At 33.8% G+C, this 25869-nt stretch overlaps 1 protein-coding gene across 1 annotated transcript; it reads right to left on the reverse strand.

Moving 5' to 3' along the window:
• LOC137090261 (M1-specific T cell receptor alpha chain-like) lies at positions 1 to 25869 on the reverse strand (the record flags this gene model as incomplete). Its single annotated transcript, XM_067454153.1, has 5 exons — positions 1 to 479; positions 2049 to 2156; positions 2257 to 2304; positions 2387 to 2569; positions 25806 to 25869. Coding segments are annotated over 4 exons (402 nt in total), but the record flags the coding sequence as incomplete, so codon positions are not given.

The raw sequence follows: 25869 nt of genomic DNA on the forward strand, positions 1-25869 counted from the left end.
ATTTATGCATTTTATTTTCATATGTTTTGCACAATGCAGTCATAACTCGATACACATCTGCCATTGCAGAAGGAAGCACAAGTCCACGTGTAAATATGAAAGCTATAGACAGAGTAAATCCAGCTTCAGAGTAAGTTAAAAATACATTTTACAAAATAATATATTTTTTTAGATGATAAATGTAGAAATCATTAAAATAAAGAGAAATTAAACATGAAACATTTTTAAAAAATCTACGTTGCTAAACTTAATCTAAACTAAGTTGCTAAATTAGAAACAGCTAAATTGTGGCGATTGTATCCTAAACTAGAATAGCTGAGCCCATATTACAAAAGCATATAAACACATTACATTCACATGTGTGTACAGTATTCTTCTTCGACCATAAGCACTATAGCATAACATTAATTTCCCTCAGATGTGATGAGCGTTTCTGACGATAAACCCGACTGATGAGAAGCCATTGGGACTCGTGAGACCTGAAAGAAGAATAAAACACGTTAATCCTTCAAACCAAGCGGCTCATATGGAGCAGAGTGAGCTAAAGCAGCATTGGGTCTCATTCACTGATGGTTGCGTACTTACTGTGTGTGCAGCGAGATCTCCGAGTAAAGCCAATCACAGCAGTGGACTTGATATTCATTAAGCACCGCTTATAACGGTCTAGAGTATGTGGGCTGGCTTCCTTTCCAGAGCCTATCCCAGTTTTTGTTAAAGACTGTAATATAACTATCATTTAGTCGTCTTTTTCTCTGAGTGTCTATTTACACCAAGTGCAAATAGCCCACTTTATTGGAAAAGGTAATTTACACTAACTCCACCCATTATTGTCTTGACAACCACCTAGCAACCATCCAGAATACCTTAGCAACTGCCTAGCCACGCCCTAACAACCACCTAGAACACCATTTTTGTTAAAAAACGTAATTTTTGAGTCTCTTTTTTCCTCTGGGTGTCTATTTACCACGTTGGCAAAGGCTATTTACACTAACTCCGCCCAATATTGTCTTGACAACTCCCTAGCAACGCCCTAGCAACCACCCAGAACACCACCAGTTTTGTTAAAAACCTGTAATATCACTATAAGTTAGTCCCCCGGGATCTTCTTTTCTCTGCGTGTCTATTTACCTCATTGGCAGAGGCTCTTTACACTCACTTCAGATATCAGATATTTTTTAATTTAGTCTTGGTCCAGTGTCAAATGCACTTTTAGTTGTTTAGTTGCACTGCCAGATGAAGCTTGCATTCGTGCATTTATTCAGGAATCGCAAATACAGTCGCGATCCGTGTTTGTATTATTAGAGTTCCTCATGAGAAGCAAACGGAGCGAGCGGCTCGTGCCAGAACACACACCGCCTTATTTCAGCAGAATATGTCGGATTGATCAGCTCTTGTTCGTGTGTGTTTTCAGATCATCCGCTGTTCAGAGTGTGTGTGCATGGTGGCCAGATTGCACAGATGAAGTAAAACACCGGGTAGAAAATGTTTCTTTTAAAAGCTCTGATTGGGGATTTAAAGCCTTGAAATCTGGCAAACTCAAGCATGAACGCTCGTAGAGGACTGTTTTTTATCATCTTAAGTGATTTTTGTCAAGTTTTATTTTTTAACTACATTTTAGTCGATATTGCATGTCTCATGATCGTCTCATCTCAGTCATGGAAACGGTCGTCAGTGAACATTTTAGGTCATCATTAATGAAGTTAACACTAAAGTAGGAGATGCTTTCGAGACAATGTCTCTAAGGTAATGTCTCTAAAAGATGGCATGCATTTATGATTTAATAAATATAATCATATACATGGAATAGTGCCACCATTTGCCCTTAGCATTTAACATTATTTGCACCACACACACAAAAACGTTTAATGTAAATGAACACTTAATGCACATAGCCACTGCCTTTATGGTTTCAGTCAGTTCTCAAATGTTATCCTGAACTTTATCTAAATGCAGCTTAAGTCATAATAAATCGTAATTTCTGCATGAAAGTGTCGGCCCGCAGTGTTGGTGAATGAGACCCATGCAGTGTGAGATGAATCTGGACTCACGTTAGCTCATCCAGGCTTTAAAGGTCATCAGGACGTTAAACACCACGGTCTTCAGAAAGAGGATCCTCAGCCAGAACAGGCCCAGGGATAAGAAGTTCACTTTTTCATCTGCAGAAAGTAAATGACGTTAGCATGTCTTCCGGGTCTTCTGTGTATTTTGCATGAAGGCTTAGAATCTGAAGTCTGTGGGTGTAAATGAAAGACTTACCTTTTTCTATCTCGCTACTCTGACCGGATGATCCTTCTTTACAGTCACCTGAATGTGGGATAAAGGAGATTAATCTAATGCAACCAGCATTATTAAAATGGATTATTTTAGTGCATGTAATGATTCTGACCTGTTTCCTGGCATTTATTGTCTTTTGCTCCTCCCAAGGCGAAGCTGCTGTAGTAGTTCTGGTAATCTTTGCCTGAATATCGCACCACTTGAGCGCCGCTGAGATTTACAGCCGAATGGCTTGTGAAGTCCGTGGCCAGACACGAGTTGTCAAATTTGTAAATTTCTGGCCTTTTTTCAGTTTCTGTAAAAACATAAGAGAAAAAGCAAGCACATTAGTTTCACAAGCATAAAATGTGTGTGTGTAATGCAGACACAAATGAGCCAGTTAGGTTTCGTCATGTGTGTGAGCTCCATCAGAAGAACATTCCCTGATCCTAAACATGGGAAGCATTTTTCCTTCCCAAGCACACGTTTCAAATTAAAATGGAAAACAATTTTATTGTCGAATACGAAATATAGAATAGAATAGTATGTTTGCTTCAAATCAATGACACCAAAGTCCTTTTACTTTAAACATTTAAAATATTAATAATATGTCCAATTCTCACCCTATCCTTCTAAAGCATCAGCTGATCTCCCAGACACACAGGCTGATATCCCATCTCAAAAACTCACTCAGACTTTAATAACCACTGCATATAGTTAATGTCACAATATAACACTGTGTGGGAAAACATATTTCCATGGGATATGTTTGGTGCATATCACTGTCTCTGTCCACCAATGGAGACTCTATCATTATTAGCTGTTTTAATTTAATTCATAGCACAATCATCAACACAGATCAACTTAAATATGAAACAATATGACCTACAATGCTTTCAGCTCTTTAATGGCATCAACACAGTTACCCTAATGAATAATACTCTATATTATACATCTAACGTACACGTTTAACCACAACTGATACCAGCTCTCAGGCTTTAACTATTCAACTATAGCGGTGATAATTCCTGCTACGTGTCCAAGTTCAGAAGCTTTTATTATAATCTTCTGCCATGTTTAAATCGGTTACGTCACACTTGTTTAATCGGGAAAACCTACGTCAGGTTTTATCACAAGTCAAAATATAACACAAATATTGCTAAAGATCCGCAGTAGCTTCGTTTGGATGTGTTGGGACGCAGTGTTAGTCACACAATGATTAGCACTCTTATCATAATCATAATCCATGTGGACATTATAATCATAATCCATGTGGACATTATAATCATAATCCATGTGGACATTATAATCATAATCAATGTGAATATTATAATCATAATGCGTGTGGCTGAAGTTACGCATAATTGACGCTCTGTACTATACGCGCAAAATCAACACAATATCAAAGTTTGTTTAATTTATAATACAAAAAAACACTTGACAGCCAGCCTTATTTAGACTCTTATCAAACTCAGATGTTTGTGTATCTATTCAGTGGTGCTAAAGAAAGAGATCGGATGTATTACGTGATGAAATATGTCATTAAGGTTTTTAGAAAGTGAATTATTACAGAAAGTTATGTCATAATGGTAAGCTTTCAAATGTGCAGCTGATTATTATTTTGCTGACAGTTTAAATTTCTCTATTTAGCTGCATTATTTCTCCACATGATTTATGAAAATGCGTATTATATTCTACCATAGGTTACCCGTAAAACATTAATCGTTCATTCAAACGATTATTTCTGCATGTTGTTTTAAGGAGTCGCCTCACGAACGGAGGTTGAATATGAGAAGTCAAACCTCTCTTTGTGTGATAACTAATAATAAAGTCATATAATATGTTTAAATACTTAGCCGATCTGTACAGGCACACATTATCCGAGTTCTTTGATTATTATTATTATTATATATTATTCTCTTACTTGATTGTACTGTTAATGTTGTTCCTCCTCCAAAGAATATTTTGACGTTAGTCACACAGATTGATAGATCAGCACAAAAACGTGTCATAAATCAATGAGTTATGACAACATATGTTTCTACTTTGTTTTAACTCATCAAAATAAGTTAAGCAATTTAAGTTATACAAGATACAACTTGTTTTTTAAAGTATGTTTTGTAACGTAATTGAGGTTGAAATGACTTAAAAATCCAAGTTTATTGTACTTAAATTTCAGGTTCTAACTTTTTTTTACAAAAAAAACCTTTTTTTTCTTTAGTTTATGTTACAGTGTGTATACTGTATAATATAGATAAAGTAATTATGAATTTCCAGTATGATCTGTAGGATAGAGATGCGGATCATGAAGTATGTTTCACAGTTTCATCATTCATAAACTGATTCTTATGACTGACATTTATTTAGCTAATTATTTAAAGCAATTCTTTATTTCTGTTATTTAGATAATAACATCTGACGTTAGAGTGTATTTGTAGAGCTGCGTGATGAAGCTGGACACTGGCGTTCTGTTTAAAGCTCATGATTTCGTAATGTCGTCGTTTTTAATCTGATGTCCTGATGAATTATTTCCAGTCAAACGAAAGGTTTTACTTACTCGACTGTACAAACAGCTGAGTTCCTTTGGCAAATATCAGTCTGCCGGTGTTGTCATTCACACCGTGTGTGTTCGTGGCATAAATACTGCGCTATATACGGCGTGGCTAAGCGTGTCAGAAAACTGAAATAAATGGCATTAAATCAAACATCTCTTGTGTAAGACTCCCAGTGCTGTCGGTGGGTTAGTGGAAGAGCTGGTGTAATATCAGTTCATCTTTAATAACTCAATCATAACTTACTCCATAACACAATGAGCCGAGTCCCCTGCCCAAATATCAGTTTATCACACAATTACAAACCTCGACACCCAAACACATCGGACACGCTTTCCTCTGGCGGTATAAAGACGTGACATTTGACATTACAGTAAATCATATAATTAGATTAATAACTAATGTCTGTGAATGAATTGAGTTTTTAAATCATCGTCTGAAAACGTCTGATATTTGGTGGGACAGTAAATGTAATATTAAGTTTCACTACTCATGACTCTAAAAGTCCAAGTCCTATGAAAATAATATGCTATTATTATATTTTAATATTTAAACGGTTGTACTCACTGGCTTGTATATGGAGTTGTGTGCCCTTCCCAAATATGATTTTATTATAATTGTCATTCCCACAGTGGTTAGAAGTGGCATAATAACTCCTGGACAGATTTAACATCAGCTTACAATAAAGGCTTTATGTTTATGGACTGTAGAGCAGCTTTGATATAAATCAATTTCTGTCTCTTTCACTTACACGTCTGTCTCTTTAATGTCCTCAAAATATTTCGCAAATTAGGCATTTCATATCAAAGAAGCAGAATATTAAATGATAATCTTGAAATATGTCCAGTTGAGAAATTATTGTTTCAAACATCTGGAAAAGCATTGATTAGTGTTTTTTAATAATTCTTTATGTGACTGGACGGGCACAAACACAGAGAATTAGGAAATGATCGGACGAGGAGTTGTTATTTCCAACGGATGAGGATATTACAGTAAATTATATTAATAATTTGGTTATTAACTAATATCTGTGGATGAAGTGGGTTTTAAAAACATATTTTGAAATATTCTAAATATTTTATTAGATTAGATACCAAATCAGACACCAAGTCCTATGAAAACATTATAATAGCATAATATTATAATATTATAATGGTTGTACTCACTGGCTTGTATATGGAGTTGTGTGCCCTTCCCAAATATGATTTTATTATAATTGTCATTCCCACAGTGGTTAGTAGTGGCATAATAACTCCAGGACAGATTTAACATCAGCTTTCTTCCGCATTAAAGGGGTTTATAATGAATAATAATAAAGGCTTTATGTTTATGGACTGTAGAGCAATTTTGATATAAATCTGCATTATATACACTTCTGGGTCTTTAATGTCCTCAACAGTTTTTGCAAATTAGGCATTTTATTCGAAGAAGCAGAATATTAAATGATAATCTTGAAATATGTCCAGTTGAGAAATGATTGCTTCAAACATCTGGAAAAGCATTGATTAGTGTTTTTTAATAATTCTTTATGTGACTGGACGGGCACAAACACAGAGAATTAGGAAATGATCGGACGAGGAGTTATTAGTTCCAACAGATGAGGATATTACAGTAAATTATATTAATAATTTGGTTATAAACTAATATCTGTGGATGAAGCGGGTTTTAAAAACATCTAACTTCTGATATTTGTTGGTATAGTAAATTTAATATCACATTTCATTACTTGTGATTTTTATTAGATTAGATGCCAAATCAGACACCAAGTCCTATGAAAATATTATAAAAGCATAATATTTAAATGGTTGTACTCACTGGCTTGTATATGGAGTTGTGTGCCCTTCCCAAATATGATTTTACCGATATTGTTATTCCCACAGTGGTTAGAAGTGGCATAATAACTCCAGGAGCAGGACAGATTTAACATCAGCTTTCTTCAGCATTAAAGGGGTTTACAATGAATAATAATAAAGCGTTATGTTTATGGACTGTAGAGCAGGTTTGATATAAATGCACATATAGATGTCCTCTATATCTGTGGAGCGTCCATCTTTCAGTGTTCTTGACAGATAAATATATATTACAAAAACTAATAAAGATAAAACAACTTACTGGGATTGATTATTATTTTAGTGCTCGCCCCAAATATGACTGTTGTCGAGTCCAGAATGTTTTGATCATTTTATATTTGTCATTTTACTGTTTTGTTTTAGTCCAGCATCTCTGGACAGAATTATTGTTTGCAAGAAATTCTCCTTTTGCAATACAATCATAGTCACGTTTGGTTAATGAAATTATGGATTTATCACAGAATAAACCCAATATTAAGATTAAAGCCCAACTCACTGCTTTCTACGTGAAGTTTAGTCCCCATGCCAAAGAAAAGCTTTTGTCCAGCATTCACACAGTCATTGGGCATAGACTCAAAACTACAGCATCCTGAGAACAGCAGCCATTCTTACAAAACATCTGGAGTGAACACTTTACAGAAGGAACGCCATCCATTTATATTAATATTACGCTTAGAGCGGAGAATAAAAACTCCAAATCTGTTTTAACGCTTAAGACAAAAGTTATTCATAAAGTTAAAAACAAGCTGTACGTTTTTTATGTATTTATCTGGGAATTAAATGTGATATTACAAAAAAAAAATGTAAGTTTGAATTCTCAGGTAAATATCTTTACATATTTTTATGAAGATCAGGAGATGTATCGTTCTGATCATAATAAGTGCATATTTCATAAAAACGTATGCGATATTTGAGAGATTTGATCCACACTTACTGGAAAACACAGATAGTTTAGTGCCTTTCCCAAATATCACTTTGAATCCGCCTTGAGTCACACAGCTGTCGGCCATACACTCATAACTGATGCTGAACATATAAATATCCTTTCATTTCTTCAGCTGGGATAAAGGTTGGGATTATTATCTCCTAAACCTGTATGATCAGTTCAATTTCAGCTTTATTCCAGAGATTTACTGATGTAGTTTGGATGTACTGCAATAAATGGCTAATATTGATGTGACATAAATCAATGATCCCAAAGGATTGTTTTATGGTTAAGTTGAGGAACTGCATGATTATCTGATATTCTCATATTTTGCATTAATGATGGTTCCTCCCACTATACTCTATTTAAAATAGAATGGAGAACATATGATGAGGACGTCTGTAAAAAGCTATCATCAATGACATATGCAGCAGTTGAATCAAATATTTTAAGTGATTATTAGAGTTTTAGAGATCAAACTTACGTGTGTGTACTATAAGTGTGGTCCCTTTGCCAAAGATCATCTTATATTGATTAGTCACACAGCTCTCGACTCCATGCCAAAAACACACAGTCTCTACAGATCACACTTCTAAACTTATGAACCAGAAATATTTGACTATAATTATCATGAAACTAAATTTGCTTTATTTTCGTTCACATGGTATTTATTATGCAATTAAACTAGACTATCAAATATTAGACATTGCAGTATTAAATTAAAAACATGTGTAGAGACATGATGTTCATATCATCCTGTGACCTTTCTGTGATATCTGATTAAAGATCATTTTGTGAGCTAAGTCAATAAAATATAACACTCATTTAACACTAAACTAATTTAAAGTCATGTGAACTTCTAATATTACCCAGCAAGCATATCCATCCAAACACAGCCCTGACGTCTGGGCTAAAACAAGGCAACATTTGGGCTGTCTGTGAAAATGTAATAAAGTCTAACCAAAGCCCAAGAGTAGACTAGAACATGCCAAAGAAATGTCTAAAGTTAACTCAGACTATATCAGGTCTAAAGTTAACTCAGACTATATCAGGTCTAAAGTTAACCCAGGCTATATCAGGTCTAAAGTTACCCCAGGCTATATCAGGTCTAAAGTTAACCCAGACTATATCAGGTCTAAAGTTAACCCAGACTATATCAGGTCTAAAGTTAACCCAGGCTATATCAGGTCTAAAGTTAACCCAGACTATATCAGGTCTAAAGTTAACCCAGGCTATATCAGGTCTAAAGTTAACCCAGACTATATCAGGTCTAAAGTTAACCTAGACTATATCAGGTCTAAAGTTAACCCAGACTATATCAGGTCTAAAGTTAACTCAGACTATATCAGGTCTAAAGTTAACCCAGACTATATCAGGTCTAAAGTTAACCCAGACTATATCAGCTCTATAGTTATCTGAGTTGCTGGCATGACGGTATACTCATCTGTACTATCCTCATTATTGCATTCTATTATTTTACATTTTGAAATATCTAAATGAACAATGTTAAGCAATGCCAGCCATTGAACACCAAATAAACTCCCTAAAGAATGATCATTTGGAAAGCGCTTCACTCACTTGAAGTAATAGTTAGTTTGGTGCCGGTCCCGAATATGATCTTGTTGGCCCCAGGATTCACACATCAGTGAAGCTCAGCACATTTATTCTAGAGTTATGGGCTGGATAAATCTATATTCACTGTTGAGATATTATTCATTTCTACAAATATGCAGACAAATGTTTAACATTCTGTTGAGTTGCGTTCTTTGATATTGTGTTGACCGCATGCTTTTGCTGGTTTTGTTTGATTGTTTGTTTTTTTGCATAATCAAAATGGCAGAACATGAGTTGTGTTAAATACCTCTACATGACATTATTATCTTTTCTATTACATCAATAGCAGATAACTAGCATTTTTAAATAAGCATTTTATGCATATATTGGTATGAATATTGAAACTTACTTGAGTGTACAATGAGTTGTGTTGCTTTGCCAAATAATATTCTAATTTGATCATTCACACAGTGATTCCTCATGTACGGAAAAGTGTTGATAGATGATTGTCCAATTTTAACACAAATTTGGGCTCTTTTTTCAGCATTGGGCTCGAGTCCGTCTTGTCGAGACTAAGAACTTAACCATTTGAGTTTGAGTGAGAGATGTTTATTAATGTCTTGATGTCTTCATTTTATGTTGTTAATCTTATTTTTCTTTCGTGTTACACATGCCATGGATTTGACGGTACTCGGAAAGTGTCTAAAAGTCCAAGTTTGAGTACGAGATCATTTATAATTGCCATAACAAGTCCAAGTTTTTCAAAGTATTATTCGTAGCGATTACGGACAAGGCCACAACTATTACATTTCTGACTACTAAAGTTATCAATTTAGTTTCAATATTGAAGCATTCACACTAAGATTAAAGCCCAACTCACTGCTTTCTACGTGAAGTTTAGTCCCCATGCCAAAGAAAAGCTTTTGTCCAGCATTCACACAGTCATTGGGCATAGACTCAAAACTACAGCATCCTGAGAACAGCAGCCATTCTTACAAAACATCTGGAGTGAACACTTTACAGAAGGAACGCCATCCATTTATATTAATATTACGCTTAGAGCGGAGAATAAAAACTCTAAATCTGTTTTAACGCTTATGTTCCTAAGACTAAACATTATTCATAAAGTTAACAACAAGCTAGTTGTAAGTTTTGAATGTATTTATGTGGGAATTAAGTATGATATTACAAGAAAATGATAACTACCTTCACATGTTTTTAAGAAGATTAGGAGATGATGATTTTTTGTTCTGATAATAATTATCATAATAAAAACTTTTATAAAAAGTAATGCGATATTTGAGAGAATTAAGCCACACTTACTGGAAAACACAGTTAGTTTAGTGCCTTTCCCAAATATCACTTTGAATCCACTTTGAGTCACACAGCTGTCGACTATATACACATAACACACACACACACACACACACACTTCTTCATCTGGGATGAAAGTTATTATTATTATCAAATAATACTATAATTTATCGGTTAAGAATCACCTGTTATTCCAAATATTGTATTGATATTGTCTGAATATTGAATTATATTGTGTGGATGTACTACAATAATGGGATATTATTGTTGATGTTATAAATGTAAGGGTTAAGAGATGATGATGGAAACCCTACGAACTAAAGCTGAGCTGATTAAAATAAAGCTTTTCTTGCACATTAGTCTGATTATATTTGACATGAATGCTAATTTTCCACTATAGTGACCTTGACCTCTGGATATACTTAAGCCATCTCGAGTATAACTATCACATATTCTGCTATGGCAATATTACAAATCTTTTCGTCAGTTTAGTTTCGATAGTACCATTTTCCCCAGTGTCATTTAGTAAATGTTAAGTCTACAATACAGTAGTGTGTTCACAGTTTTAAATGTAACTTTGGTTGTAGAATATAAAGTCTTAAAGCCGGCTAGATCTGCACTTACGTGAAAGTACGGTGAGTCGAGAGCCTTTTCCAAACACTAGTGTGTTAAATCCTTGAGTCACACAGTGTGTTATCTGACCGCAGAAACATACTCCCTATCTTCTCCTCATTAAGGGCTTTTATTATTCACTCACAGTACTTTATTTAGAATATAATTCAACAGCTCAGTGATGAATTTCACTTAAAAGTATACATATCTGAAAAGTGGTACAACTATAAAGATCATGCAAGCTACAGTAGCATTAAATATTGACTGAAATAATTTGGAATCTATATCATCTATATCACAATATACAGTTGTCTATTATTATTATTATATTGTATTAAATGTTAATGCTCTTTGTGTATTGTATTTCTCTAAAGTTATGGTTTAAAGTCAAACAAGGACCTTATTTTTAATGTGAAACAAAAGTTGTGCTAAAGAATATCAGAATTAGACTGAAGCCATTTTGACTCTAAGTCTTCAAGAACTTTGATTAGTTTGATGAAAATATAGTTTACAGTTTTAAAACGATCTCTTTCTTAGTATAAAACTTACTTGAATCAATTGTTACTCTGGTGCCTATTCCAAATATGATATTTCCATAGCCAGCATTCACACATTAGTACAGGATGGCACATTTACCCAGAATCCAACTCTAGCCTCTCTTGTCTGGTGTTTATTTCATAGAGAATTAACAGACATGACTGTACATAAATATAATTATTTACTATTATCAGTTTTATCCAACCAAACTGCATAAACGTAAGTAATTAACTGTAAAATCTGAACTTACTTGACTGTATTATGACTTTAGTCCCTCTCCCGAAGTAAATCTTATATCCATCATTCACACAGTCATTGATCAGACAGCGAAAACACCATCAGCACATCACACACTTTAACACTATCATAACACTGGCATGTATACTTTGCAAAGATATATACTCTAAAGTGAAAGTCGCCACTAAACTGTTTAATTATTGATTATGCGTTTAAAAAGCACTTTGATTCATGCAATATTGTGTGTTTTAACCTTTCTCTTCATTTTCAAGGTTTAAAAGAACTGTGTTAAGGATCATATTTTTTTTTATTTTAACAATTCATTCTATTGAAATGAAATATCTTACTTGAAGTAATAGTTAGTTTGGTGCCGGTCCCGAATATGATCTTGTTGGCCCCAGGATTCACACATCAGTGAAGCTCAGCACATTTATTCTAGAGTTATGGGCTGGATAAATCTATATTCACTGTTGAGATATTATTCATTTCTACAAATATGCAGATAAATGTTTAACATTCTGTTGAGTTGCGTTCTTTGATATTGTGTTGACCGCATGCTTTTGCTGGTTTTGTTTGATTGTTTGTTTTTTTTGCATAATCAAAATGGCAGAACATGAGTTGTGTTAAAAACCTCTATATGACATTATTAGCTTTTCTATTACATCAATATCAGATAACTAGCATTTTTAAATAAGCATTTTATGCATATATTGGTATGAATATTGAAACTTACTTGAGTGTACAATGAGTTGTGTTGCTTTGCCAAATAATATTCTAATTTGATCATTCACACAGTGATTCCTCATGTACGGAAAAGTGTTGATAGATGATTGTCCAATTTTAACACAAATTTGGGCTCTTTTTAGCATTGGGCTCGAGTCCGTCTTGTCGAGACTAAGAACTTAACCATTTGAGTTTGAGTGAGAGATGTTTATTGATGTCTTGATGTCTTCATTTTATGTTGTTAATCTTATTTTTCTTTCGTGTTACACATGCCAGGGATTTGACTGTACTCGGAAAGTGTCTAAAAGTCCAAGTTTGAGTACGAGATAATTTATAATTGCCATAACAAGTCCAAGTTTTTCAAAGTATTATTCGTAGCGATTACGGACAAGGCCACAACTATTACATTTTTGACTACTAAAGTTATCAATTTAGTTTCAATATTGAAGCATTCACACTAAGATTAAAGCCCAACTCACTGCTTTCTACGTGAAGTTTAGTCCCCATGCCAAAGAAAAGCTTTTGTCCAGCATTCACACAGTCATTGGGCATAGACTCAAAACTACAGCATCCTGAGAACAGCAGCCATTCTTACAAAACATCTGGAGTGAACACTTTACAGAAGGAACGCCATCCATTTATATTAATATTACGCTTAGAGCGGAGAATAAAAACTCCAAATCTGTTCCTAAGATAAAAGGACAGTGGTTGTTCTGAGTGTATTTATCTGGGAATTAATTATAATACTACAAGAAAATAATTATAAAGTATGAATTCTCAGGTAAATATCTTTACATCTTTTTAAGCAGATCAGGAAATCACTATATCGTTCTGATCATAATAAGTGCATATTTCATAAAAAGTAATGCAATATTTGAGAGAATTGATCCACACTTACTGGAAAACACAGATAGTTTAGTGCCTTTCCCAAATATGATCTTCACTCCGCTTTGAGTCACACAGCTGTCGACCATACACTCATAACACACACTTCTTCATTTGGGATGAAAGTTATTATTATCACGTAAAATCTCATTTAGAAATAATATGAAATGATAAAATCTGTTAAGTATCAGCTATTGTTCCAAATATTGTATTGATATTGTCTGAATATTGAATTATATTGTGTGGATGTATTTCAATAAAGGGATATTATTGTTGATGCCAAATTTAAGGGTTAAGAGATGATGATGATGGAAACCCTACGAACTAAAGCTGAGCTGATTAAAATAAAGCGTTACCAAACTCGGTTATAACACTGTTATAATAGTGTCATATATTAATATTCAATGTTACTGTAGCTGGGATAACCTTTATAGTTGTAAAATTTCTAGTATGGTTTTCAAATATACTTTAAAGTGAAAGTCACCACTACACTGAAGTATTGAATAAGCATTTTCATTCATGCAAATATTAATTATGGACTTTTGTGGTTTTTATGATGAACATCTCTCTTCTTCTTCTTCTTTAATGTTTAAAAGTATTATGTTTATTTGTATTATCTGATGAAACAATATCTTACTTGCAGTAACACTGAGACCGGTGCCGGTCCCGAATATGATCTTATTCCCTGGATTCACACATCGGTACAGTACAGAGCATTTACCAGGCCCAGCTACTGGCTGCTTATTATATTACATTTTTTCGATATGACTAGTTTGATTAGTTTGGAAAATGTAGTAATCTAGGAAAGAATAATGCAAGTGATTATGATAATAATAAGCACATCATTTAGATTTTAAAATACTAACTCAAGATTAAAGAATGTATGATCTGGACTGCACATATACTTTTACAACTTCACACACATTGTTCACATTTGTTGAATAATTGCGATCTATTAAATTAGTGATCAAATGTAAATATCAACGTTCAGTATTTGTTCATGTTGGCTGTTGAAGTGATTTACTTACTTGTGTCTACAGTAAGTTTGGTTCCTTTCCCAAAGATGATCTTATTGACATTCACACACCCTTAGACTCTGGGACGGAAACCAATGCCTTCAGATATTCACTGAGTTATATATTGATCACAGTTGTCATCAGTAGTAATTTTGCACTCGTGTGTTTCGACGGTCAGTTTAGTTCCTTCTCCAAACACATAGCGTTCCTCTGCGATGAGGAAACCTGTCCCTATACAGTCCAACTCTTATTCATTTAATGCTTATTAAAGTAATGCCAAGATTACATTCGGATGAAGATTAGATGAAGCTATTGTATCGAGTTAATCTGGTTAGGATTTAAATGGTAATATAGTGTAAATGCGATGCATTTGGAATATAATATACAGTATATTTTAATGTAACATTGATAATGCAAGCTTACTTGTTTCTGTTATTAATCTCGTCCCAGTGCCGAATATGATCTTGTTGGCAGCATTCACACAAGTGTCGACTCCATCACATAAACCACACCGTCTAATTCAGATATTGAAAATGTTTTCTTGCTTTGTACCTTTATTTTCTTTAAATTAATCATATATAAGAAAAGCATTTGTATGGTGTTGATGTAATGAGAGTTTTTTACCTCTCTATTTTTTTTTTAAGAATGGCATTGGTTTAAGGTTTTATGTTTGTGTTTACATAATAAACTGTACGTGTGTGTACTGAGTATAATTAATATGTATATTTGAATACACACATATACATGTATATATTTAAGAAACATGTGTAATATTTAAATATAACATACATTATATAAATATATATACATGTAAATATATACATATATGTGTGTGTATTCAGGCATATTAATTATACACAGTACACACACACCTATATTATGTAAACTCAAACTGTTATTTTGGATTTGACAGAACTAAATATGGTCTAAAAGCACTAAAGTCAGAGCAGCTTCCTCATGACAATGTGTGAGGAATGATAGACTAGTTTTAAACGTGTTAAATGGACAGGATAAAGCCGAATATGCAGTAACTCTGGGTTTTCTATGATCAGACCCTGTTGTGAAGATCATTTTATCTCCCGCGGTCACACATGGACAGATCCCACTGCCCTAATCTTTCTCCTCAAACTGGAACAACTGGTTTGATCAAGTCACATTTCTGTCTGTTTTCTTCACAAGAGCGAATTCGAACTCGAGTTTAGAGCCACTTTAGCCCTATCTTATATTTAAAGCTACTCGTAATGGCGGACGGAAAATGTAAAGATCAGACTTAATCTCAAATCTTACTCTATTGAGAAGCTCCTTTAAAAATCTAACAACACACACACTTAGGGTTTTAATGAAGTGTGTATGACGTTTTGAACGAATGCTTGAGTGTTTAATCATATTTCGATAATGGCTGTTTTTTAACGGTTTATGGTTTTCAATGGTTGTTTTTTAGGAGGATGTCTAAGAGTTTATATTTGAAATAAGACTGTGATTAAGATGCAATGTGCAAACTAAATTATAAAACTACACTGTATAATTACAGAACGTCACTGAGTCTAACATCGATAACTTTATCTATATCTTCATTAGTTTAGATCTGTTATGTCTTACGTGTTTCTACAGTGAGTTTGGTCCCCGTCCCAAAGATGATCTTCCGATTATTAGACACACACGAGCTCAGTCCATCACAATAACATCAGACCCTGTGCGAAGAGCTTTAACATGTTTTATTTTTTATTTAATTTAATTATTTTACAACCTTTGTCAGATGTAATCACACTAGGGCTTTTGCTTTTGTTTCATAATAATATTTCACTCTTAATATTTCACTTTTCTGCTAAATAGTGACTTTTTTTAGTAATATTTTCCGTTAATGTAAGAGAATGAAACTCACGTGTATGAACCGTTAGTTTAGTCCCAGAACCGAATGTCAGTTTGCCAAATCCTTGATTCACACACTGTTCATCCTCACTACAGTAACTCCGGTCTGAACTTACTTGACTGTATTATGACTTTAGTCCCTTTCCCGAAGTAAATCTTAAGTCCATCCTTCACACAGTCATTGAGCAAACAGCGAAAACACCATCAACACATCACACACTTTAACACTATCATAACACTGGCATATATTCATATTAATACTAATGTGACTGACATAACCTTTGATTTCTGTAAATTTGTAGTGTATTTTTCACAGAATGCTTTTAAGTGAAAGTCAGCAGTAATTTGTTAAAGTATGAAATATGCATTTGGGAAGCACTTTGATTTATGCAAATGATGAACGTTTCTCTTTTAAGGTGTTAAGGAGGATAATACTTTTTATTTTACTAAACTATCTTATCTGATAACACAATGTTGGCTGTTGAAGTGGTTTACTTACTTGTGTCTACAGTAAGTTTGGTTCCTTTCCCAAAGATGATCTTATTGACATTCACACACCCTTAGACTCTGGGACGGAAACCAATGCCTTCAGATATTCACTGAGTTATATATCATCTCTCTATAGATCACAGTACAGCAGATCGAGCTAATGAAGTCTCCACTGATTCAGAATCAGCACTTATTAAAGTTTGGTTATAATCAGTGATTTTACACTCATATTATATATTATATTATATTTTATTATATAGCTCCGTCTCCAACACTTCTCTCCGCTGTTGAATATGATGGACAAATGTTTTAAACATGCTAAACTTAAGCAGAATATGTCTGCAGTAACTTACTGTTTTAGAGCCAGTTTAGCCCTACATTATATCTTAAAGCTACTTGTAATGGCGTCCAAAAAAACTATAAAAAAAAAGAAATCTATGTTTAGTAAAAAAACTAAACAATAAAGAAAAAACAAACAAGACAATAAAACTCACTTATTTGAACGACAACTGTGGTCCTCTTTCCGAAGACCATTTGATAGCCAACTTTCACACAACCATTTGCAGCTAAAAACTCAATTCTTACACTATTGAGAAGATCCTTTAACATTCCAGCAATACACACACTTATAATTTAGGCACTTAGGCATAATTTAGGATGTTAAATTTTGATTGAACATTTTTCGGTAAGTTTTTTTAAATTTACAGTTTTAAAAACCAGTTTAGATCTGTTATTGATGCAGTCTTACGTGTTTCTACAGTGAGTTTGGTCCCCGTCCCAAAGATGATCTTCTGAGCGTTAGACACACACGAGTTCAGCCCATCACAATAACATCAGACCCTGAGCGAAGAGCTTTAACTTGTTTTATTTTTTATGTAATAAATTAAATACATGTAAGTACTTTAACAACCTCTGGGGGGTTTTAATTTTGCAATAATTTTTCATTTTTACATATTTTTCTGCTAAACAGTGATGATTTGTTTGGTATTATTTTTTACGTTAGTGTAAGAGAATGATGAAAACGGTAAAACTCACGTGCATGAACGGTTAGTTTAGTCCCAGAACCGAATATCAGTTTCTGAAGCCCTTGATTCACACACTGTTCATCCTCACTACAGTAACTGATACCGTTATCGGCTATCAACACGACAGATTTGCTTTATACTGTGTTTTTTTTGTTTTGTTTTTTTGCATTAATGCAAACTGCTTTTGCTAAGAACTATACTAACACATGAATAGAAGACACTTACACGAAGTTTCAGAATTGTCAAACATAAAAACATTTTTACATGTATCAAGAAACATAATTAATAGAATTTTTGATTAAAGTCATGACACTTTTGATCCTCTAAATGCTTATACAACTGGTTTTTAATCATAATTTAATTGTAATATATGTGCATGAATGATTAGCCACATTAATATTTGTGTGAAGAATGACGGTGTAATATTGTTAATAACTCTGAAGATTTGCATTGATATCAAGCGATGCAGTGGTGTTTAGGTTTCCAGATGATCATTATTTAACTTCATTATATGTAATAAAAGTGTAATCAAAACTTTAAGAGTTATTTGCGCAGTCTTGTTTTAGTTTGTTTGACGTATTAATGTGGAATGAAGGGAACAAAGGGATGATTATTGAATATTATTTGAGTTGTTTTTAAATGCAACTTACTTGATCGTATGACCAGATTAGTTCCCCTGCCAAAGAGGATCTTATAGCCAGTATTCACACACTCTTTACACACACTACAAAAAGCCCTGCGTTTCTCTGATGCTCCAATAATATCTCACACAATGTGCATTACATCGAAATTATCAAAAACACTAAACTAATGAATGGATATGGCAATGCCAAACTACATGCCAAATAAGTTAATATTTTAAAATAATAAGTAATGCTACAATAGACGTATCATAACTCACAAACTCATATAAAACTAACATACTTCAATAATATAATATAATCTGAGGCGAGAGCATAAAACAGGCTTTAATACTCACTTTGCTCAACTCTCAGTTTCATTCCTGAACCAAAGATGACCTTCCAGTTCGTATTCACACAATGAAAGCAGTGCACACAAAAACTACACAACGGCCATATAAACTATTTCCTTAAAGTCATTTTTTGCTGTGATTTCTACATTGCATGGAAAAAGAGTGAAGCTAATTAATAAGGTCCCACTTTATATAAAAGCATGAATGTGCATAATAAGTGCATCTTATCAAATTATCAATTTAAATGTTAGTACACCGTTAAAGACAGTGCTGGGTGTAACTAGTTACTAAGTAATTAGTTACTGTATTTTAAATACTTAGGGGTTACTCTTATTTTTCTGTAATTTAATTACAGTTACTTTTGATGTGGTTGAACTAAATACTGTGTATAGATTGCAATTATATATAATTCAGTAGTGGAATTAACATCAAAAGTTGAAGTCTAACTTTAAAATGCATGTTTTTATGTCTCCTTATCACATTTGTAAGACTTTGGACAGTTAATAAGAACAATTGATGTAGTTTTATATGATTTATTTGAATAAATGAAAAGAGCCTTGAATCATTAACTAGTCGAGGTTGGGTTAGAATTTAGAAAGTAATTAGTAATGAGTAATGAAATACTTTTAGGAGGGAGTCATTTGTACAGTAATCTAATTTCACTACTGAAGATGTAATTAGTAACTAGTAATTCATTACTAGAAGAGTAACTTACCCAACACACCTAACATAAAGTGGGTCCAAAACTATCTACAAAAACTGATTGCAGAATCTGAACACTTTAAGATGGAAACATTCACACTTACTCGACTGTATTCTGAGTTCAGTTCCTGTGGCAAATATTACTCTCCGTCCATCAGACACACAACATCCGACTCCATTACAAATACTGAGAGAGAACGCTTGTGTTCTGGGGACTTTGTGTCTTTGTGTAGTCGTTAAACAATTGAATGTTAAATTTGAATATTATTGTTAGTACAAAATCCAGTAAAGAAAGATAATAACTCACTTCAGTGAACAATTAATGTAGTCCCGGAGCCTAATGTGATTCCCAAATCATCATTCACACAGAATGAGCCGTCATTGACTAGTGTATTATTGCAGCCTGATCTCATGAAATGCGTATTTATCGTGTGATTTATTCATCAAAATGAGATTTTATGTGCATATGTTACACACTTATTAACGTGTTATATGCACCCAAGGTAAAAACTCATTTTGGAATATAAATCACACAATAAATACAGTTCGTACTTTATATAAGTATTTCATGAGAAGGTGTAGAGTATTGCTAAAATAAAATGAACAAGTTCCCATGTTTTAGGCATAATTTCACTCTTGTAATATTAGGGTTTATAATGAATTTGCGATATCATAAGCAGTAGGTTCTGCATTTCCTATTTCACGAATATAATTAAGCACATTTTGAACTGTTTTAGATCATAAGTAGACGACAATATTTGGGATTATGAATAAAAAGCATTTGTTTTTGCATCGGTTCAGTCTTTAACAAGTTCTGATATTTTAGCCATCATTTCCCTCTTGTAATATTAGAGTTTACAATAAAAATTTAGCACATTTTGAACAGTTTTAGCTCATGAGTAAGACAATGATTGGGATTATGAATAAAAAGCATTAGTTTTTGCTGACTTCTCGGCATGTTTGGTCTGTAATGGACTCTAAACTACACATTAAGAGTTGGTTATCTGAAGATGAATAATAATAATATGACTTACGTGCAGACACAACTACTCGTGTCCCTCTTCCGAATATGATCTTATTCCCAATATACACACAGCCATAAACCACAGCACAAAAACTGCACATCAGGTGAAGCGAAGCATAAAACTAACATTAAAGTGCTAATATCTCAGGCACTATACTCACTAATGTGAACGATCAATAACTCACCGTACTCATGCGACTGCAGAGATGTGTGTTAAATAGGACAGTGTGGCTGTGTAATGGTGTGCAGATGCAATTAGCAAACATTATGCATTATACTACTTGATGTGGGTTTAATAAATGTAAAGGAAAGGAGAGTTTGTGTAGTGAATTATTAATGATGTGAAGGGGACAGTAAAAGTGTGCTGTACCGACTCAATGTTCAGTGATCTTATATTGAACGAGTAATTAGATATAACAAATTATTAAGATTTGCAAAAATAATAATCAGTGTGGCTTGAGTTTAGTTTAACTTGAAAGTGAATGTGATTGTGAAAGTATTTCTCTTACTGGCTTCCACCGAGAGCGAAGTCCCTCTTCCAAAAATGACCTTGTTTGTCCCGTCATACACACATCACTAAAGCTCTTGACAAAAAGCGCACTCACATCTCCAGCGCTGTTCATGATTTATGGGGATTATTATATTATAAAGCTTATGATTATAGGGTGAAGTGTGATTTCTGACGGTCAGCTCAATAATGACTGTTTTCAAACGGGTTTCCTCGTCATTTGGCATCAGCTGTGTTATTAGCCATTTACAAATCACATTATTTTCCATTTTAAAAAAGTCTTAAAGAGGAATAAAGATATTTTTAATATCAGGCTTTTCCATTTTTCATGATAATGAGATTTCCCGAAAAATCAAATCATGGGTTTTTCCCTGAGAAGAAACGAAAAAATACAGCGCAACGCAACTCGCTTTTGATAAACGTGTCTTCCAAATGCATATATATATATATAAAGAGATTTAAACCAACATAAAAGAGCAATAACGGTAAAGATATACTCACTGGCTTCAACATGCACTCGTGTTCCTTCACCAAAGATTATCTTGTAACCACCAGTCACACACACACTAGCTACATAGCAAAAACTCACAACTAATCACCGATTGTGTTGAGTGTGTAAACGAGTTATTAACTGTAACTCAATGAGTAGAGCATGGCGCTCGCAACACCAAGGCCATGGGTTCGAAGCCCAGGGAAACCAAGAACAATTGCGTAACATAAATGAACGCGCTACTAATAACACGATTTGTTCTTTCCTGATCAATGTGTAAACGTATATTAATGAAAGCTAAACTCAGTGAGACTAAAGGGGAGACGGTAACAGCCCTAATAGATCATCATAATTTGGATAGAAATATATAATACTCACTGGCTGAAACTCTCAGTTTAGTTCCTTCTCCAAAAATAATCTGCCTTGCTCCAGTTCCAGTCACACACTGCCATGGCCTTACACAACAACCATCCGGAGCTACTCTAGCACATATTTATCAACTATATATATCTAATCCATTTTTTCTGTTATACCAAAAATCATTCGGATATTAAGATCATGCTCCATGAAGATATGTAGCACATGTTCATATCATAAATGTATTATTAGTAGTAATATGCATTGCTAAGGACTTCATTTGGACAACTTTAAAGGAGATTTTCTCAATATTTAGATGTTTTTGCACCCTCAGATTCCAGATTTTCAAATACTGTCCTATCCTAACAAACCATACATCAATGGAGAGATTATTAATTCAGCTTTCAGATCATCTACACATCTCAACATTGACCCTTATGACTGGGTTTGTGATTTGAGCATTATTATCTCAAGTTTCCTTGTATAAGAGAATATGCAACACTTATGAGTTTTATAATCAAACTGCTTTATCTGGTAGATCACATGCAATGCAAAGAGTATTAATATTGTAATGCTTAAGTATTGTATTAATCAATACTGTGTTCATTAATAAGATGAATTAATGGAAAGTTTTGTTCTTACGAGTTTCCACCGTTAGTTTGGTTCCAGCTCCAAATATGATCTTGTCATAATTCACACATTAGCAAAAGCCTCAGCAAATACTCTCGAGCCGTCGGGTTTGATTATCTTACTGCTAAACTTACAATTCATAAATTGGTCTTTAATAAACGTTGGCACAGAATGAGTTTGGACTGGACATCATCAATAGTGATGATATTATTAATCCGTTTGTTCAGAGATGACTCTGTTCTCATCACAGCCATTTCATTCTTTACCGTTTCAAGCTGACACGATATTCAAATATATACTATCTTCAGACGTTTATTAATATACTTTCATGATGAAAATGCATTGCACTTACTGTGATAAACATAAAGCCGTGTTCCCTGACCGAATATGATCTTGTTGCCATAATTCACACAGTGTTGAACAGCAGAACAACAACATCTGCAGCTCAATATCTTTACTGTATTTTGGCTTTAAACTCTGACAGCGAGTGACTTTAGACACGATGTCCAAACGCTGGACACAAACTGAGCAAATCAGGATCAGCCTTACGTGCTTCCACATGTAATATCGTTCCTTCTCCAAAGATGATCTTTGTAACTCCAGCTCCAGTCACACACTAACATGTCCTTACACAACAACCATCTACTCAACAGGTGCTACTCTAGCACTTATAGCACATATTTATCAACTGTGTTTTTAATATCAAATAGAGTGTCTAATGCAGTTGTACCTGTTTAAAGTATTAAAGTATTGAGCGTTCCCGCATATTTGAAATCAATATAAATATGACCCTGGATCTCTTCACCAGTCATAATCTCACGGGTATATCTGTGGCCATAGCCAACAATACGTTATAAGGGTCACAATTATCCATTTTCTGTTATACCAAAAATCATTCGGATATTAAGATCATGCTCCATGAAGATATTTAGCACATGTTCATATCATAAATGTATTATTAGTAGTAATATGCATTGCTAAGGACTTCATTTGGACAACTTTAAAGGAGATTTTCTCAATATTTAGATGTTTTTGCACCCTCAGATTCCAGATTTTCAAATATTGTCCTATCCTGACAAACCATACATCAATGGAGAGATTATTAATTCAGCTTTCAGATCATCTACACATCTCAACATTGACCCTTATGACTGGGTTTGTGCTCCAGGGTCTCTTATTTATACTGAGAAACAATAAATCAACAAATCAATTAATGATGACCAACATCATTTAACCTGACATAGAACTTTTTGCTGGAGAACTTCTCAAGGATTTGTTTTTTTCAATGATCAACAAATAAATACCTCTCAGAAGTCGAAATCTGTTCAAATGAAAATTTAAATGTAAAAGACTTACTTGTTTGAATTATTAGCTTTGTGCCTGTTCCAAAAATAATCTTTTGTGCACCTCCAAAAGTCCACAGTATGAGACCACAGAGCAAAAACTACAGCCTTACAGACGCAAGACTATCACTGATCACGGCTTGGCAAGCGATATTTTGCAGAATAAACTTATGCTAAATTAATGTGGGTTTGTTCAATTTAAAACATACAAGAAAATTCAATGTTCTCTGGCTAAATTGTGTCCTGGAGCTCTTCATCAGTCGTGCGTCTCACTATGCCAAAATCATCAGGATATTAAGATCATGCTCCATGAAGATATTTAGCACATGTTCATATCATAAATGTATTATTAGTAGTAATATGCATCGCTAAGGACTTCATTTGGACAACTTTAAAGGAGATTTTCTCAATATTTAGATGTTTTTGCACCCTCAGATTCCAGATTTTCAAATATTGTCCAATCCTAACAAACCATACATCAATGGAGAGATTATTAATTCAGCTTTCAGATCATCTACACATCTCAACATTGACCCTTATGACTGGGTTTGTACTTCATGGTGAGACTTTAGATTGTGTTTTTCTCTTAAAATCAGATTTAAATAGTGTCTTAACATCCCTAAAGTACTTTACGTTGACATTTGAAAGCATACATTTTGGATTATCTTAATCAAATATAAATTAATCGAACACATTTTTAGATTCTGATAAGTCAATTGAATAATCTTAAAATAGTAGATTTAACTCAAAAGGAGGAAGAAGTTTGATGAAATAATGTCACTTACTCGACTGAACCCTGAGCTGAGTCCCACTCCCGAATATAATCTTTACTCCAGTCGTCACACACTCATCTGAGCAACTACAACAACTAGGACATGACTTCTGGATCATTATTAATACTAAAAAATAGATATTTTAAATCCAAACGTTCACATTATATTAGTATTTATGTACATGACTAAACCTACTAATTTCAATATTACAGCACAAAATATGTAATTTTGTCATATAAACAGCCATGAGCGTTACTATCTCTATAAGTTTCCTTGATCAAGAGAATACGTGGCACTTATGACTTTCATACTTCGACTGTTTGATTACATGCAATGCAAAGAGTATTAATATTGTGATGCTTAAGTATTGTATGAATCAATACTGTGTTAATTAATAGAAAGAAAGTTTTGTTCTTACGAGTTTCCACCGTTAGTTTGGTTCCAGCTCCAAATATGATCTTGTTGTAATTCACACATTAGCAAAAGCCTCAGCAAATACTCTCGAGCCGTCGGGTTTGATTATCTTACTGCTAAACTTACAATTCATAAATTGGTCTTTAATAAATGTTGGCACAGAATGAGTTTGGACTGGACATCATCAATAGTGATGATATTATTAATCCGTTTGTTCAGAGATGACTTTGTTCTCATCACAGCCATTTCATTCTTTACCGTTTCAAGCTGACACGATATTCAAATATATACTATCTTCAGACGTTTATTAATATACTTTCATGATGAAAATGCATTGCACTTACTGTGATAAACATAAAGCCGTGTTCCCTGACCGAATATGATCTTGTTGGCATAATTCACACAGTGTTGAACAGCAGAACAACATCTGAGTCGACCGCAGTGCCATGACACTCATTATCGTTACTGTATTTTGGCCTTTAACTCTGCACTGTAAAAAATCCAACTTATGTGTCATGACAAATTCAGCTTTTAACGTCTATTCAACTATTTAACATGAAAAAAGTTGAGATAACTCAAACAAAGTTTGTCCAACTATTGACCTTAAGTTGAGAAAACTCAAATGTTCGGCAGCCGGTTGCCTTAAACGTTTAATTTTTTTCAACTTTTTGTTTTTGGTTTACAGTGTGACCGAGTGAATTCAGGCCCGATGTCCAAACGCTGGACACAAACTGAGGAAATCAGCCTTACTTGCTTCCACATGTAATATCGTCCCTTCTCCAAAGATGATCTTGTTTGCACCAAACGTCACACA

Source organism: Pseudorasbora parva, chromosome 9 (assembly GCF_024679245.1).
Source record: "Pseudorasbora parva isolate DD20220531a chromosome 9, ASM2467924v1, whole genome shotgun sequence".
Lineage (NCBI taxonomy): Eukaryota > Metazoa > Chordata > Actinopteri > Cypriniformes > Gobionidae > Pseudorasbora > Pseudorasbora parva.